This window comes from Notolabrus celidotus, chromosome 18, assembly GCF_009762535.1.
Source record: "Notolabrus celidotus isolate fNotCel1 chromosome 18, fNotCel1.pri, whole genome shotgun sequence".
NCBI lineage: Eukaryota > Metazoa > Chordata > Actinopteri > Labriformes > Labridae > Notolabrus > Notolabrus celidotus.
The window spans coordinates 9864378-9883214 of record NC_048289.1 but is presented as its reverse complement, the minus strand read 5'-3'; the positions used below and the strand labels follow the sequence as shown (position 1 = coordinate 9883214).

The 18837-nt window shown below is 42.9% G+C and overlaps 1 protein-coding gene across 4 annotated transcripts in view; it reads right to left on the bottom strand.

The window, feature by feature from the left end:
- The window catches only part of ep300a (E1A binding protein p300 a), a 32742-nt gene that overhangs the window by 5608 nt on the left and 8297 nt on the right, over positions 1-18837 (bottom strand). For 2 of the 4 annotated variants that reach the window (XM_034707329.1, XM_034707330.1), the window contains exons 9-25: positions 18362-18479; positions 17910-18051; positions 17475-17549; positions 17162-17247; positions 15279-15431; positions 14437-14922; positions 13780-14179; positions 13555-13673; positions 13202-13265; positions 12886-13061; positions 10116-10204; positions 8936-9016; positions 8618-8674; positions 8407-8484; positions 8237-8304; positions 7973-8123; positions 46-192 (exon numbers count right to left, since the gene is read on the bottom strand). In XM_034707329.1, the coding sequence (XP_034563220.1) occupies positions 46-192; positions 7973-8123; positions 8237-8304; positions 8407-8484; positions 8618-8674; positions 8936-9016; positions 10116-10204; positions 12886-13061; positions 13202-13265; positions 13555-13673; positions 13780-14179; positions 14437-14922; positions 15279-15431; positions 17162-17247; positions 17475-17549; positions 17910-18051; positions 18362-18479 (2490 nt within the window). Of the gene's footprint in view, positions 1-45; positions 193-7972; positions 8124-8236; positions 8305-8406; positions 8485-8617; positions 8675-8935; positions 9047-10115; positions 10205-12885; positions 13062-13201; positions 13266-13554; positions 13674-13779; positions 14180-14436; positions 14923-15278; positions 15432-17161; positions 17248-17474; positions 17550-17909; positions 18052-18361; positions 18480-18837 lie in introns of all 4 variants that reach the window. The other 2 variants (XM_034707328.1, XM_034707327.1) reach the window with 1 other exon arrangement.

The following is an 18837-nucleotide window of genomic DNA, read 5'->3' as shown; positions in this document are numbered from 1 at the left end:
CTTTTGTAGAAGAAAGGACAATATGTTAAAGGTTGATGGCCTTACCTCTGGTTGGGCTGAGGGCAGTCAGATCCATACTCTTGAACATGCATACCAAAGAAGCAAACTTCTGCTCCATCGATGTCCTCAAAAGCAAAAAGAGCTTTTGTCCTGTACGGGAAAGACTCCGACATCTCTCCATTGTCCACAAATCTGTAGACAAAAACACAAAGATTAGACTTTGAAGTAAACAATTACTGATTTAAAAAAAAAAAAAAAAAAAAAACACAGAAAGAAAACAAAACATTTTCATTTAACTTTTATGGCCAATTTATGTGTACTTTTAACGTCAACAAGTGCTAGAGCAGAGCAGAGTGAGTGAGTGAGTGGAGGAAAACTGGTGACTGTAAAGTTTGGTGTATAAGACGCACTTTTGATAACATTTTGTCTCTCTAAAAAGTGAGCTGTTTTATGCAGTGACCAGTCTTCTATTGTTACATTAATCAAACCGGAAGACGGTGCCTGAAGAAGCAAGTGCCTTCATCGCTGCACAAAGCATGCTTGATACATAGAGAGGCAGACCAGTCTAGCCGCACCACTCTGTAGCAGCTTTTCTCCCTCATTAGGTCATACTCATGCACTTAAAGAAACCAGTGGTATATTATTATGTAAATCAACCTCATCAGAGGTGGGTGGCACGAGTCTCAGTGAATTGTTCACAGATAGTTTTCTGTCTGTACCTCACAACAAGTGTTACCGCGACTGCTCTCAACTACTGTACTGCTAGCAAGCAGGATGGCCAAAGTAGATGGTATTAGAAAGACCTTCACTGCTGTACAGAATCTGCACATTTTTGGCTTATATTCTGGGTTTTAATGGAGGATTTTACATCATGATCACTTACTAGTAGAATTTTTTTTTTTTAAATGGAAGCCATATTTGATTTGGGATGAACTTGAAGCCACAGCAGGGTTCCCACTCTTTTCCAGAGATCATTTTCCAGGACATTTCCAGGACATTTTCATTGATGATCAAGCTGGTATGACAGTCTAAATTTAGTTCCTAATTTAGACCTAAATAGTCTAATATGTTCCTCTCAGTGGAAGTCTACATTGAAAGACATGTAGTCTATGGCTATCAATGAAATCATCTCTTAGATACTTAAAAATGATGGCAAATTGATAATAGAATAATGGAACCACAGCTGTATAGCACTTCACTTTATTAGTGCAACCAAGTAACAATGATGGGCAACATCTCAGCTTTCTCTTTTCTCAAAAAATATAAAATGAGCTAAGAAAAAACAAAAGAACCAGCAAAGGACTCAGGAAGCTGCCTTATTGAAATAATTAAATAATAATAATGATCAGAGGATCAGTGCATTAATGACCTAAATAGAACTGAATGACAAAAATGGCCGCAAATGTTTCTCAACTCAACTCAAAATATACCTGCTTAATTATGATATTCATCCTGCTAAGTGGTCGATATAAAACAAAGCAAATGTCATGTTATTTTTATTTGAGTTACCGTAAACTCTGAAAAAATTGCACCGGTGTAAAGACGCACTCTGTATTTGAAGATCTCTCAGAGATTTAAAAAATGTAAACTGTCTTCCTGCATGGCGATGTCTATTATGATCAACGATGTCTACAACGTGGAGTTTCTGTGCAGCTGTGTCGCTCTTTTTGTTCCGTTTGTTTTCACTATCGGGATTTGGACTCCTACTGGCTAGAGCAGGGGTTCTCAAACTTTTTGGAGCCAGGGAACCCTTACAGGTGAAAAAATTGTCCAAGGCCCCCTCATTTTTGGAACACAGATTAAGCACATTAGTGATGTGTCATGATCAAAAGCTGCGGCTCTGAGAGCCGATGCTTTATAGTGAATCAGAAGAGCCGGCTCGCATCGAGAGAGAGCCGGCTCCCAGTTTGTTCCTTTTGCTGCTTAGCTCTCAAAGTGCTCAGCCCCAGCTCTGCTCACAGCAGAACTTTGTTTTGATTGGTCAGCATGGCGGTCATGCAGCCAATCACATGTGAGGATATAGGATTCAAGTGATGGAGGGGAGGCTGTGTATCGTGGGTACATCTGTTCCTTCAGAGAGTCTTCTTGAAGACCGGGCAAATACTCACTGGGAGGAGAAATCGGATCAGCCCACCCAAGCTGAGGCATCTGATTTTTCTCAATGCCAACCTGAGGACAGTAATAATGTTTGCTACAGTTTGGTTCTGTTTGCATGAGTTTGGTTCTGATTCTGTTTACTCGCGTTTGGTTCTGGTTCTGGTTCTGTTTGCTTGAGTTGGTTCTGGTTCTGTTTGCTTGAGTTTGGTTCTTGTTCTTTTTGCTTGAGTTTGGTTCTGGTTCTTTTTGCTTGAGTTTGGTTCTGGTTCTTTTTTTTCTTGAGTTTGGTTCTGGTTCTTTTTGCTTGAGTTTGGTTCTGGTTCTGTTTGCTTGAGTTTGGTTCTGGTTCGGTTCAGTTCTTGTTCGGTTCTGGTACGGTTCTGGTTCAGTTCTGTTCTGGTTCAGGTTCGGTTCTGGTACGGTTCAGTACTGGTTCAGTTCTGGTTCAGTTCTGGTAGAGTTCTGGTTTGGTTCTGATTAGGGTCTAGTTCGGTTCTGGTTGGGTTTGCTTGAGTATAGTTCTGGTTCTAACCCTAATCATACCCTAACCCTAATCCCAACCCTAACCAAAACCCTAACCCTAACCAACCTTAACCCTAACCCTAAGCCTAACCCTAACCCTAATCACAACCCTAACTCTAATCCCAACCCTAACCCTAACCCTAATCACAACCCTAACCCTAACCCTAATCACAACCCTAACCCTAATCACAACCCTAACCCTAATCACAACCCTTACCCTAACCCTAATCACAACCCTAACCCTAACCCTAATCACAACCCTTCCCTAACCCTAATCACAACCCTAACCAAAACCCTAACCCTAATCACAACCCTTCCCTAACCCTAATCACAACCCTAACCAAAACCATAACCATAACCCTAATCACAACCCTAACCATAACCAAAACCATAACCCTAATCACAACCCTAACCCTAACCCTCATCACAACCCTAACCCTAACCCTCATCACAACCCTATCCCTTATTCTAACCCTAATCACAATCCTAACCCTAATCACAATCCTAACCCTAACCCTAATCACAACCCTGATCACAACCCTTACCCTAACCCTAAACCCTAATCCTAACCCTAACCAAAACCCTAACCATAACCCTAATCACAAACCTTACCCTAACCCTAATCACAACCCTAACCCGAACCCTAATCCTAACCCTAATCACAACCCTAACCCTAATCCTAATCCTAACCCTAACCCGAAACCCTAATCACAACCCTGATCTGGTTCGGACTGATTCTGGTTCTGATTCGGTTCGGTTCAGTTTGGTTCGGTTCTGGTTCGGTTCTGGTTCGGTCCTGGTTCGGTCTGGTTGGGTTTGCTCAAGATAGGTTCTGGTTCTTTTTGCTTGAGTTCCGTTCTGATTCAGTTCTGATTCGGTTCTGGTTGGGTTCTGGTTGGGTTCTGGTTGGGTTCTGGTTCAGTTCTAGTTCGGTTCTGGTTCAGTTCTGATTCAGTTCTGGTTCGGTTCTGGTTCGGACTGATTCTGGTTTTAGGTTCTGGTTCAGTTCTGGTTCGGTTCTGGTTCGGTTCAGTTTAGTTCGGCTCTGGTTCGGTTCTGGTACGGTTTGGTTCTAGTTCGGTTTTAGTTCAGTTCTGGTTCAGTTCTGGTTCGGGTCTGGTTCGGGTCTGGCTCGGGTCTGGTTCGGGTCTGGTTCGGTTCTGGTTGGGTTCGCTTAAGTTTAGTTCTGGTTCTAACCCTAATCCTAATCCTAATCCTAACCCTAACCCTAACCGTAATCACAACCTTAACTCTAACCCTAATCCTAACCCTAACCCTAACCCTAACTCTAATCCCAACCCTAACCCTAACCCTAACTCTAATCCCAGCCCTAACCCTAAACCCAACCCTAATCCTAATCACAACCCTAACCCTAACCCTTACCCTAATCCTAACCCTAATCAAAACCCTAACCTTAATCACAACCCTTACCCTAACCCTAATCACAACCCTAACCCTAACCCTCATCACAACCCTAACCCTAATCCTAATCACAACCCTAACCCTAACTCTAATCACAACCCTAACCCTAAACCCAACCCTAGTCCTAATCACAACCCTAACCCTAACCCTTACCCTAATCCTAACCCTTATCAAAACCCTAAACCTAATCACAACCCTTACCCTAACCCTAACCTTCATCACAACCCTAACCCTAACCCTAACCCTTATCACAACCCTGACTAACCCTAATCCTAATTACAACCCTAACCCTAATCCTAACCCTAATCACAACCCTAACTCTAACCCTAATCCTAATCACAACCCTAACTCTAACCCTAATCCTAATCACAATCCTAACTCTAACCCTAATCACAACCCTTACCCTAACTCTAACCCTAATCCCAAACCTAATCAAAACCCTAACCCTAATCACAACCCTAACCCTCATCACAACCCTAACCCTCATCACAACCCTAACCCTAATCCTAATCACAACCCTAACCCTAACTCTAATCCCAACCCTAACCCTAAACCCAACCCTAATCCTAATCACAACTCTAACCCTTACCCTAATCCTAACCCTAATCAAACCTTAACCCTAATCACAACCCTTACCCTAACCCTCATCACAACCCTAACCCTAATCCTAATCACAACCCTAACCCTAACTCTAATCACAACCCTAACCCTAAACCCAACCCTAATCCTAATCACAACCCTAACCCATACCCTAATCCTAACCCTAATCAAAACCCTAACCCTAATCACAACCCTTACCCTAACCCTAACCTTCATCACAACCCTAACCCTAACCCTTATCACAACCCTGACTAACCCTAATCCTAATTACAACCCTAACCCTAATCCTAATCACAACCCTAACTCTAACCCTAATCCTAATCACAACCCTAACCCTAACCCTAATCCTAACCCTAATCACAACCCTAACTCTAACCCTAATCCTAATCACAACCCTAACCCTAACCCTAATCCTAACCCTAATCACAACCCTAACTCTAACCCTAATCCTAATCACAACCCTAACTCTAACCCTAATCCTAACCGTAATCAAAACCCTAACCCTAATCACAACCCTAACCCTCATCACAACCCTAACTCTAACCCTAATCCTAACCGTAATCAAAACCCTAACCCTAATCACAACCCTTACCCTAACTCTAACCCTAATCCCAATCCTAATCAAAACCCTAACCCTAATCACAACCCTAACCCTCATCACAACCCTAACCCTAATCCTAATCACAACCCTAACCCTAACTCTAATCCCAACCCTAACCCTAAACCCAACCCTAATCCTAATCACAACCCTAACCCTTACCCTAATCCTAACCCTAATCAAAACCCTAACCCTCATCACAACCCTAATCCTAATCACAACCCTAACTCTTACCCTAATCCTAATCACAACCCTAACCCTAACCCCAATCCTAACCCTAATCACAACCCTAACTCTAACCCTAATCTAGATGCAGATACAGCGCAGAATTAAAGGCTGCCTAGGTCAGGAATCGAGCCCCCACACACTCTCTCTTCCTCGCACGTATACCACTGGCCACAGGACCAACCTTTTAAAAGAGGGGTAGAGGTTTGACCTGGTCTTGAACCCAGGACTTCTGCACCATGGGCAGTTGCCATAGCCATGAGCTATGGCTCTGGACACATGCCACAGTCCACCATACACTTCTATAAGGTATTCTTCCACAATCTATAAACAAAAATAAAACATTTCAGATGTCCAGTGTGGGGACTCGAACCAGGGTCCCCTGCATGAAGGGCAGGTGCCGCTCCACTGAGCCACCACCCAATCTCCACCCTAACCATAACCATAAGCCTGGTGATGATCCTCCAGCAGGAACCAAAACCCATTAGAGACTGGATCAGCAGGCCTGCGCACAGACTCATAACTATGAACCCACCCAAACCCCAACCCCAACCCCAACCCTAACCCTAATCACAACCCTAACTCTTACCCTAATCCTAATCACAACCCTTACCCTAACCCTAATCCTAACCCTAATCACAACCCTAACTCTAACCCTAATCCTAATCACAATCCTAACTCTAACCCTAATCCTAACCGTAATCAAAACCCTAACCCTAATCACAACCCTAACCCTAACCCTCATCACAACCCTAACTCTAACCCTAATCAAAACCCTAACCCTAATCACAACCCTTACCCTAACTCTAACCCTAATCCCAACCCTAATCCTAACCCTATACCCTTATCACAACCCTTAATGGTTTTGTAACAGAATAAATGCACAAAATTGGTCAATTATAAGTCTTCTCATAAAAAGACATTACGTAAAAGGGTTTTCAACGCCAACCATTAGTTTTTGCAAAGTTAATTTTAAATATACGGCTATAAAGATCCTACATTAGGAGCCGTTCGGGAGTCGAAAGAGCCGGCTCTTCTTTGGGAGCCGAGTTAAAAGAGCCGGCTCTCTGAAAAGTGCCCAACTTCCCATCACTAAAGCACATGCTTACTACTATTTGCACTCTTAGTTGCCCTTGGAACTATTTGTATTGTAAAACGTATCAATGTAAATACTTCAGACCTGTACCATAGTGATAAACAGATAACACTTCAATTTGAATCAAGTAAATACCACTTGTATACTTTAAAACAGAGGGTCATTTCATTCTTTGTGGACTCAACATGACAGCATTTATACTTTTCAATTAATTGATCTTAAACGCTTTCAGAAAATTATCAGTAGTAAGACTCGCATATCCCTTCAGCCACCAAATGGTATCATAACAATGGTGTATATGCTGTTTTGTAATGACACAGCACAATTTTATAATTTATTAGAAATGTATTCAAATTATTTCACGGACCCCCATGCTATGGTTCGTGGACCCCCAGGGGTCCCAGGACCCCACTCTGAGAACAACTGAGCTAGAGTATGGTCATTGAGCTCTCAGCCTGCAGAGAAAGTTGTGAGGCACAGACCCCCAAGCTCTCTGCCCAACTCCACTGGTCACACTATAACTTAAATATAAGACTCTTTGAATCAAAAGAGCACTCTACAAGGTTAATGTACCATAAAACTAGACAATATACCCCCGTTTTCTGTGAATGCATGATTATGAAGTGAAGGAGAAAAGATGTGAAAAAAGTTGCGCAGTGTCGCTGTCTTTTCCAGCACAGTGTGCACTCAACTTTCAATGAATGTGGAAGCGTTTTGTTAATCGAGTCAGGTCACACGCAGACATGTTGGAATCATTTTCCAGGACTATATGTGATTTTCCAGGACATTTGACTTTTTCTCCCATTTTCCAGGTGTTTTCCAGTACTGGAAAACTGGTCAACTGTTTTCCAGGTTTTCCAGGACGCATGGGGTACCCTGCACAGGTTTGACGTTGCTTTTGAGGTTCTGTTTGATTGCATTTTGCAAAAACACTTTTTTTTTTTTCCATTAGTAATGCCAATGTTTTCTTAAAATGTTATCTTATATTTTTTTTATTTTTTTTTTGTGTCTGTGTGTTTACTTATTTATTATTGTTATTTATATTTTTACTAATGAATTATCTTATTTCCCCTTTTGCTTACTTATATATTATGCAAAATCTGGGATGCAGGGTTGAAGGGAGGGCTGGGGTGGGAAGGGGTGGGACAGGGTGGGGCATGGAAGGGGAATGGCAACCTTAAATACTGCAGCAGCTGTTCTATGTTTTTTTTTTTTTTTGTATGTTTACCAGCAATGTATGCTGCAAGCAAAATGTATCATAATTAAGTCTATGGAAAACTCAAAAAAAGTTAAAAGAGTAATGCCATTTTTTTTTTCTGTGACTTGTCTTTTTTAAAAGACAAAAAAAAACTATTACACATTTAGTATTTCCAACTCTGGATGGAATAGTGATATTTAGATTTTTTCTGTACCTGGACTTCATGCCTGGTTTCACCTCCACCACCTTGTCAGAGACGTGGACAACACGAATCGTGACCTCTCCAGACTCAGGGTGGCTCTGCCGCTTCAGGAAGTCATTCACTCTTTGCTCGAGGTAAAGTCCCAACTTGGTGTGCGGCAACCCTGTGTGGGGAAAACCAAGGATATTACTTTCAGTCTTATGACAGTTTGCTGCTCAACTGCTCAATCCAAATATGCAATTATATACAGCACATAACAGAAAAATTGACACTCACGTTTGGCAGAATACTTGTTCTCCTTCCTCGTCCTACTTGCCTTCTTCAAGCAGCCGTCACATATAAAACTGTGGAACAGAGTAGTTACATACAAAAGAACATTTAGTAATTTACTTTGGAGAATTTTAAATGAACCCTGAGAATGACATGAATCGGACAATACTACTCACCCTGATGGCCAGATTGTATCATTGTGTAATACACAGATCTGGTGCATCCTGCGCCCGCAGTCCATACATTCAACAAGCCTGAGAAGAGAGAGAGAGCTTGGTTACAACAAAGCACTTAAAAAAGACCTTTACTGAAAGTAACTTCAAAACTAACTGAGTCTGATCTTATTACTCGATGCAGAAACAAACAACTGAGGAGGAGTGGACTTACAGTTCAGGGTCCAGTGTGTCATTCTTCTTCTTCTCAAACTGTTCCTTGTTAATTGATCTGAAATGGATAATAATCAGAGTTTTACAGTACATGCTGAACCATTCATCCTCTCTGGAAACAGGTTGTAATTGTCAAATATCATTTCAATAAAAAGTTTAAAAAACATGACTAATACAATCAGACATGTATCCAAAGAAGGACCAGAGTTTGTTTTGTATGAAAATTAAAGATTTTTCTAAATACAAGACTTTCTCTTTAAGAAGATACAGGATGTGTCAACAGAGTTCAGTCTCAGTCATTAAATTAACTTTTACTCACGTCTGAGGCTGTGTGGGGTCGTCGCCCAGGGAAACCGTCTCGCCCTGGATCTCATTGAAGCACTTTTCACAGAAGTGGTACCTGTCAGCAATAAGCCCAAATTTTGGTGAACTACACCGTTCCCCACAGCACAGTCAATCAAGAGACAGCGCACGGGAGGGCAGTCACCAATCGGAACAGGACATGGGCAAGGAAGGGTGCCACAAGCGGAGCAAGCAGGAAGTGGGAGCGCAGGACAGCAGGAAGTCGTCATCACAACAGCCAGTCATGATTTTGAAGGGGTGAGGGTAAGAGGGATGGGTTTGGAGGTGCATGGTGTTCAGGCAAAAGCAAGCCAATGTTGATGTCACATTGGAAGGGAGGACAGACGAGTCAACCACAAGAGACAAGACGAACATTCAAGACAACACACAGCAGAGAGCCGAGGCAAAGCACAGATTAGAGATTTGGACATGAGAGGATGAGCAACAACAACCACCGTCACAGCTAGCAGAGCGAGAGCAGAATCAGCGGGAGCTAAACATGAGGAGGGAACTGGAGCAGCACAGGACATAATGCAGACACAGAACAAACATGAACAAGTAGGCACAGAAGACAGCTCAGCTGTTCACTCATTCAAGCAGTTCATTTTAAAGTCGGTCCTTTCACATTCCTGTAAGCTTCCCATGGGTACATAAAATACCCAAAGAATCAATCAAGATGGAAGGGGCAGTTTCCTTAAAGAAAGTGTCCATTCACTGAGCTTCAATGGAGTCCTGAAGAGATCACTTTACAAAATGCACTTCTCAAACTAGAGAAGAAAAGGACATTGTCGAGCGTCCTCTTATTACTGACAAACTCTTTGTACAACATTCTGATCTGATATTTTACTTTGAAATAAACTGTAAACTTAAAGGATGTGAGAGGAGAAGACCAACCATTAAAATGCCGGTGAATTAGGCTTCATATGAAGTTAAAAAAAATGGGGAACATGAAGTGAAGGAAAGCATTTTGGGAAACAGAATTAATCAGATGAATACTCTGATGAAAAGACTCTGTATCTATCTCCGCTTCTCCGACAAGGTTCAAATTAATTCATAGAAAACCTGCTGATAGTTTGATTCTTTACAAAACATCCTCCTCTACTTCCCTTCCTCTTTTACCAACCCGTTTGACGTTCTAGTTTCCCCTCCCTCCATACCTGTTCTGGTAGCTGAAGTAAGCAGCGTCTCGGGGAATAGTGCACAGCTGCTTTCCATAGCAGCAGAGTGTCTGAGGGGAGAACTCCAGCTGATGGACAGAAACAAAAGAGAAGATGAAGACTTTCTCCTACCATCAACATCAATACCTGTAGTCACATAGCTCTCTGATAATCCAAGGGAAACACAAAGTATAATAAAAGACATCCACTGGCTCCCATTGGTAGTTTAGACAAACCATTATTGCCTGTATTAGAACTAAAGTGTTTTTTTTCTCCAAGGAGAGATGAGCTGAGCCACTTTCTGTTTGGCTTATATTTGTAAGAATCAATTCCATCAAACATCAAAATCAACTTTGTTTCATTGTTAGCATTCTCAGTATCCATCAGCTCATGCCTGGTGAATGTTTTTTGTATCAGCCATAACATTATGACCAAAGTGAACATCACTTACTCTTTACAACAGCACTTATCAGTGGGTGGGATCTGTTAGGCAACAAGTTAATACTTTGACCAAAGTTGATGTGTGGGAAGCAGGAAATATGGGCGAGCATAGGGATGTGAGAGACTTTGATGATGGCCAAATTGTAATGGCTTGACCACTGGGTAAGAGTGTCTCCAAAACAGCAGCTCTTGTGAGGTGTACCCGGCCTAGTTAGGGGTGGGAATTGATAAGATTTTATCAATGTCAATGCCATTGTTGACTCTGCTTATCAATCTGATTCCTTATCAATTCTCCTAATGATTCCCGAGTATTTTTTTGAGGGGTAAATAAGTACTTTGGCGGGGGTTCACCTCCCCGATGCGAACATGTTCACATGGAACCCTTCTCCGCTTCGGCCCGATGCAAACCCCAAGCATCGAGGCCGAGTCAACAAATGCTTCAGCATATTTGAGGTTTTTGTACCTAGGAGTTATGCGTTGCAGAGTGTGTGACGTAATGCAATGTACCGCCACGTGACGTGCTGGGAAATGAATCGTTAAGAAGAATCGATAACATTTGAGGAGTACAATTCCAATGGAATTGATCAATTGGAACCGGTTCTAAGTCAGATCCTGTTTTCAATCCCCACCCCTGTCTGCGGTGGTCAGTATCTACAGCAAGAGGTACAAGGAATGAAAACGGGTGAATCTGCGACACTTTCATAGGCAGCCGAGGCTCACTGATGGAAATGGGGAGTGAAGGCTGACCTGTGTGGTCAAATCCAACAGAAGAGCTGCTGGAGCTCAAACTGGTGAAAAAGTGAATGCTTGTCTTGATAGAAGGACAGTGATCAGAACACAAAGCATCACAGCTTACTGTGTATGGGGCAACCCATGTTGACCCCTTTCCGCAACCAAAAGTGCCTACAATGGACACATGGGCACCAGAACTGGAACACAGACCAATGGAAGAAATCGTCCTGAAGCACTACAACGACGGGTTTGAAGTGTCGACTTGATCTGCAAATTCCCCAGATCTGTATCCAGTCAAGCATCTGTGGGATGAGCTGGAGAACAAGTCTGATCCGTGGAGGCTCCACCTCTCAGCTTCCAGGACTTAAAGGATCTGCTGCTAACGTCTTGGTGCCAGATACCACAGCACACTTGCAGGGGTCTAGTGGCGTCAATGTCTCGTCAGATCAGGACTGTGTTGGCCCTGACCTGATGAGAGGGGAGGGGGGCTACACAATATGGGCAGGTGGTCATAATGTTATAGCTGATCAGTGTGTCTTCATAGAAGTAATACAAGCAAAGTGGATGTGTTCCAGGATCACATTCTGGTCCACATGTTCTTCCTCTATTATATATAGATAGATCTTTATTTGTCCTTAATAAGGAGATTTGTTGCCACCATATATATATATATGTATATCTTATACTATGAACAGGTTGACTGTAAAACTGAATTGCCCTTCGGGGACTAATAAAGTATTCTGAATCTGAATCTGACTCTATTGCTCTTCACATGGCTTTTTGTGAGTGTGTGTGTGTGTGTGTGCGTGTGTGTGTGTGTGTGTGTGTGTGTGTGTGTGCGTGTGTGTGTGTAAAACCAGAGCACTCTTAAGTCTATTAGTCAATCCTGTTTGGACTACAAACGCACTGTGGAATGCTTACAGCCCCATAACTCTTGTCCCTCCCCTTCAGATGCAGATATCTACTTATGGAACACACACTGTCAGAGGTTACCCGTCAGACAGACTTTTATTATAAGAGCTAATCTGTTTTGTTATTTGTCTGCAAAACCAAAAATAGCTGAGTCTAAGGAGAGTTGAAATGTGATATGGCAGTGGTATGCCCAAGGCCAAATTTAGATTGCACCCTCTTTACAGCTTCCATTTTCAGATGAGTAGGATGGTTGTTAATTTCTGCATCTGAACCGTATTCTAAACGTTCTTACACCAGACACAACACTGGACACAGACGTGGACTTAACTTCATATACTTTGTATCTTATATGAAGATCACATCTTACTAAGACCGAAGGCTGAGCATAACCAAAGGTAAGGAGCACTGACAGGGAGAACTTTTATGGTTGATTTTTCAGCCTCAAATTCTACAACAGGAATATTTAACCTGAGGAACGGTCGGAAAAACGTACAGAATCGCACAGAGAGGTTATATGGCCCATACAGACAAATGAGCTCAAGTCAAATGTCCAGATAACATTAAAAGATCAACAAGTCATTCTTCGATGAAACGTGTTTGCTTTTTTGAACTCAAGTGTCTTTCTACTTGATTTTTTCAATAGAACAAAAACCTTTCTGTTCCCTTCCGTTCAGCTTTGTCTTACCTTCCTCCCACAGCAGTACCCGAGGCTCTGCATGACAGGGTCGATCTCCTGCTCAAAGACCTCGGCCAGCTTGGAGCAGTACTTGTAGACTCTGGATGTTTTGCGGTTGTATAGCCAGGCATTGTTAAACATCAGCCAGATGTCGTCCACGTACTGCCAGGGATCCTGGTACTGACCTAGAACCAAACCAAACACACAGCATGAGAATTAGGAACTTAAAAAGATCTCAAACCAAGATTTCATTTTAAATCTGCAAATCGAGAATGGGGAGAATGTTCTTCTCAGCATGCGATGCAATTCAGGAGGAACCACTAACCTATGTCCAGCTTTCTCTTGATGGTAGACAAGTCCATGGGATTTTTCACGATGTCAAAGTAGTCCTGTAAGAACAGAATGAGCATTAGTTCTAAAACTTTCTATCCTAGTGTTTGAGTTAATCAAATATAAAGGTGCAGTATGATATATGAGAACCACATCTTGTTAATTATACCAAATGCAGCAGTTGTCACAAGATCTTACTAAGTGAGCAAACTATGCAGATTGTGGGAGTCTCAGCTACACAAGTGAGGAGAGGAATGCACAGAAAGACACAGCAGGCCCCGACGGGGATGCTGCAGTTTAGACGAGGCAGAGAAAGAGATACATCTGAACCTCAGCGGGTATACGTACAGGTATGCACAGCAGCTGTGGGTCTACAGGCATTCTGAAGGGCAGAGACTCTGGATCCTGTCTGTATAGAGATTCTAGCGTGGGCATAAGGGCCTGACGAAGCTCTTCAGGCTTGAAAACTGAAAGGAAACAAGAGATCAAATTATCAATAATTGAAAAATCAAATGTGTCAACTCCTAAAGGTGGGAGGAGAAAAGGCAAAAACAAGATCAGAGTTTTACTCACTCTTCTTTTTTGCTGGGGCCTGTGGTGTAGCCTCTGACGTCTCTTCTTCCTCTTTTACCTCCTTCTTCACTTCCGGTTTCCTGTCTTCGGTCTTCACACTCACTGTGGGCGCTGATGTATCCATGGGACCCCCTTTACCTCCCTCACCAGAACACTCCTCCTTTTTCACCTCTGTCTTCACAGGCTTCTCTTCCATTTTCAGATTGCCGAGCTTCCCACCTTTGGAACAGCTGCCTGCATCGCTCTCATCCTCCTCGTCCTGCTGCTTTATCTCCATCTTGGTTTCGAGGTTGCTGGCTGAAGAGTCCAGCTGTGGCTGCTGGGAGGATGCATCCAGGCTGTTGACGGAGGCTGGAGTCATAGCCTGACTGTCCGCTGGGAAAGAACCTTTTTGGGACAGCTGGAGAGAAACAGTAACTAAGTCAGGAGCTGGACTGAAAGTGAACGAGTGAATCTATCAGAGTGGCTAAATCATCAAAGCATGGGATGAACACAGTTTAATCAGAAGTGAGAAGGCGGTGAAATTTCTGGCCTCACGATGAAGACCAAGCAACCTATTTAGCATAAAGGAGAATGATCCTTGAAGGACATTAGTGAATGCTACATGATGAAGTTAATCCAAATGTTTTAAGGAATAGGTGTTAAAGTACAACTAACCGGAGTGCGTGGCATCTGAGCACTGTGCGGCGTCGAGCTGGAGGCCATTCCCGGGTGAGACGGAGTGGTCGAACCAGACGGCCCCATGTGCTGCTGTTGGAGGGACTTGTTAGAGCCTGGGCCCTGACTGAGCTGGTTCTGCTGTGAGGCTGAAGGTGGGGCCAGCTGTGTTGCGCTAGGGGTGTGTGGCTGTGGGGTCTGGGATCCAGCGAGTCTCGGGGGCGTTTGGTGAGGGGTTGGAGATCGGCTGTGAGCAGGAGATGGAGAGCTGCCACGCATGGCTGCCAAATGGGGGATGGAGTTGGGCTGCTGGTTTGTGTTGGACTGAGTCATTGACGAAGCAGCAACAGATGAGTTGGGACCTCCAGCACCCACACTCTGAGGACCCATCGGCCCAACAGCGGAAACACTACCAGGACCGCTGGCTGAACCCGGCTGTGCTAGAGGACTAGCAACTGGAAGAGAGGGAGGAGTGCCCATCTGTGTCTTGAGGAAGAGGAGAACAGGAGTGAAGAGATGAGATGGGTGCACATAAATTGAAGGTTTGGATGAAGGAAAAAATTAAGGATGAATCACATGGTTCATTCATAATTTGCACTTTAGAAAACTGGGGAGTGAACTGTCAATCACGCCGTCAAGAGAAGGAGTGGTTGTTTTAATTGGTGTTCAAGTCTTCAGTAACTTAAATTTCCGGTCATTCTAACTGTAGGACTTTTTGTAGAGTGCAGTAACTTTTTAATACTAATATTTTAAATGTTCTTCCCCATTTCCTGTTTACACATTTACCACATATCTGCTATCAAGATACCTCAAACAAGGAAAAGCGCTCAAGGTCACCCTACCTGTGCCATGCCTGCCTGCGCTCCAGGTTGAGCCATCCCAGGCTGAGCTGTTCCAACTCCTGGACCTGAGCCAGGAAACTGTCCCTGGGGTAGATACTGGTTCTGAAGCTGGTTCACATTAGGCTGCCCCATCCTCGGTCCAACCATTCCCATCTAGAAGGAACAGGGCGGGAACAGAGATCTTAAAAATGATTCAACACCCTGCACTGCTGAGCTACCAGACTTTTCTGGGCACCGTTTTTTAGAGATCCAAATTCAGACCACTTGGCCGCAAGTGCTCCTGAAATTTAATCTGTGCGACATCTAAATACATTTGGGAGCAATAATGGGTTAGTAAATAATAGTTGTGATACTACCTTTTTTCCCGATTTCTCAATACAATGTTTGCTGATACAGTGACAAGAGGTTGATTAGTTATACCTGCTAAGAGGCAAAGTGTTATGACATCACTCGTCCACTTCTACTCCAATCACTCCTTTTCACTTCACTTCATTCACGAGACAGAGAGCTAACTAGCACGAAATTGGAAGAGCCAACGATGAGAGAGAAGAGATGAAGAGAACACTGAGGGGTTTATTTTGTGGGCTGTTACTGAAAATGTAACTCCTGAAGATGTTGGTGGTGGTGGTGGTGATGAAGTGGATGTGGATGCACCAGCATTTTAAGAATGAGAACTTGAGTTAAGAGAAGAATGGCCACGACAGGAGGAGAGCCCAGAGACCTAATTTCCAATCCTGGCTGTAGGATGTGTTAAGTAGAGGCTGACATTTTTTCAGGAATCCCACGGGTCATGGGATTCCCGCGGGATGGGAGTCAAATTTGCTATTAATCACGTGATTGGGACGGTACAGGATAAAAAAAGTTAACAGGAGCAGACGGGAGCGGGAAGGTCTAGAGGGACTGTTGTTAAGTCTTACTTGTGACAGCAAGAAGTTTTCTCGGTTCATTGTGTGTAAATTGTAAACATTAGCTCACAGTTTACACACCTGCACCACCAGGTAACTCTGAATCTCTCCTGTTCTCCAGTTCAGCTCTGAAGTTTCTCCTTTTTTTCCTCCGGTGCATTAAATCTCCTTTTCCTCTGTAAACTCCAGCTCATAAAGGTGTCCAAGTGTGTCCGCAGTAAACAGCATGACATTTGCACTGTCACAATCCATCAGTATTAAGTTTAGTTGTATTTTTATGACTTTAAAGCTGCAGACCTGAACAGTTGATCAGTGCACTGCAGGCAGAGGAGCACGTCTGTGTTGTGTCCGCAAATAATGCAAAACTAACTGGTAATCTGATGTGAAGTGAAAGTAGAGTGCTGACAAAAATCACAAGTGGAGCGTACACCTAACCCAAGATGAGTACTCAGGTCTTAGTTTTCCAAAACTCAGGTACAGTATGTGAATTGTGAAGGTAACGCCTTTATGCACTTTTGTTCTCTGAGGTATGTATTACCTAAAGAATAAAAGAAGAAAAAAGTGGGAGTTTGACTGGAAAATATTTTTTTCTGTGGGAGTGGGATGGAACAGGAGTGAAAATCCATTCCCTTGTCACCCTCTAGTGAAAAGCCCCAGTGGCGGCAATGTTTTCCAATAAAAGACATGAATATTATAAAGTTGTGGTGTTCCACAACTTTTGGTGGGTGCTCCAAAATCTTTGCTGGTGCTCCTAATTTTTTGACATTGGCAGCAACAGTGGTACTGAGTTCAAAAAGTTGATTTTAGGCTCTGATTTTTTTAAGCTAGTTTGTAACAGCTCCTATTCCCCATCTAAACTGAGTTGCACAGTAACATGTCGGTCCTGTACTCTATTAAAACTACATTATCTGGTAGAGAATTATCAATGGTGCTTAAAGACACATTGACATAAAAACTTCAGGCCTGTTGAGTACTGACCTGATTGCCGGATGCTCCCATTGGAAGAGGAGGCGTGGACCTCTGACCCACACACTGCATCCCCATCTGATTAAACTGGTTTATGCCTGATCAAACACAGAAAGCAAACGATAATGTGATATATGCTAATGTATCAAAGTATCCTAAACATGCTACAGAGTCAATATGATAAACTTTAACTCTTCAGGAACCCGTTTTAATCTCTTCCAATGAAGTTAAAAAAGAACTGGAGAACAAACTAAATGCATCAAAGTTTTGGTCCTGTCATTGAATTTAGAAGAAATATAATCCATGGTTCTGAGCAGCTCTTTACCTGGGCCCTGCATCCTGTTTACCATCTGATTTGGGCCAGTTGGCCGTACTATTGATGGGTCAGGGAGAGGACCGTCTGCAAATTAAAAAGAAGGTATTAGATTAAGAAAATTAAACTTTCATACAAGCGTAAAGATTCAGACTCTTTAACTCTCCTTCACAGCTATAAAGTCTTCCTGCCAGACAAATCTTTGTCCTGACAAATCTAAACCCTGTCTAAAACCCTGGGACATTATTGTACTCCTAAACCAAGAAAAGCATCAAGATAATTCAGTGTGAAACAAATAACCCTGAGGTGACAAATCTGGGGTTACAGATTATAATGCAAAAGGTTTGAGTTACAAAATCATGCTAAAATGTCAAAACTTCACATTCCACAGAATGAAACCAGTGTTCACATGCACGCTTGCAGCCAATGTGCTGCATGTCTACTCACTTGGAGGAAGTCCGGTGGGGCTTTGACCCAAGCCGGGAGGCCCGAGGCCCAGACCCTGCTTCTGGAGGCGGGTTCTCCTCTTCTCCTCCAGCTCCTTCTGGATCTTGTAGATCTTCTCAGCTAGTAGGTGATAGTACTCAGCCTGTCGAGAGGAGAGGAAGAAAAATAGAGAGTGGATGAAGAGGGTAAACATTTTAGAGCCGGAGAACAAAAACACTTGTAAAACATTTAGCAACAACAGGAAGAGATTTTCCAGCTGGAGTAATCCTGAACAGACAAACTAATATTCTTAGGTTTTCACTTGAGTAACAAAATGAATTGAGTAAATTCACCTTTAAGATAAATCTCCGAGCAGACAAGAGAAAAGCTACTGCTAAAAAGTGGTTACTACAAATGAAGCAGTATTTTCTAAACACCACAGTGAGCTAAAGTACACAGAAACAGAGACTTACTCGGCTGTTGGCCGACTCATACATGTCTCCCTCAACTTTTCTGGCATAGGCCACCAGGTTCTCCATTCGACGGTCTTTAAGGGCGGCAGGATCTGGAGTCGGAAAGATGGCCTGAACACTGGAGGTGGAAAAATAAACAGAGAACAGCAAAGAAGGAGGAAAGAGGAAAAAGAGGGAAAATTAGGTTTTTACTTGTGCTACTTTTTGTTCCACACTACTATGAATGTGGTTGAACATGTGTTATAGTCCCTCCTAGCTGGGCATATGAACCTACCCAATGTACGTGTTTGTGTCTTGCTAGTGTGATTGCACTTAACTGTAGTAGTTATCAGACAGCTTCTGTGTTTTGTTTACGTTCGGCGTTCAAGCACAATATGGACTAACCAGTTAATGGAGTTAGCAGTTACACACCAGAAGCACAAACTGGGGACGTATTTGGACAGCTTAAATGTAGCTTCAAATCAAAGTGGACAGAG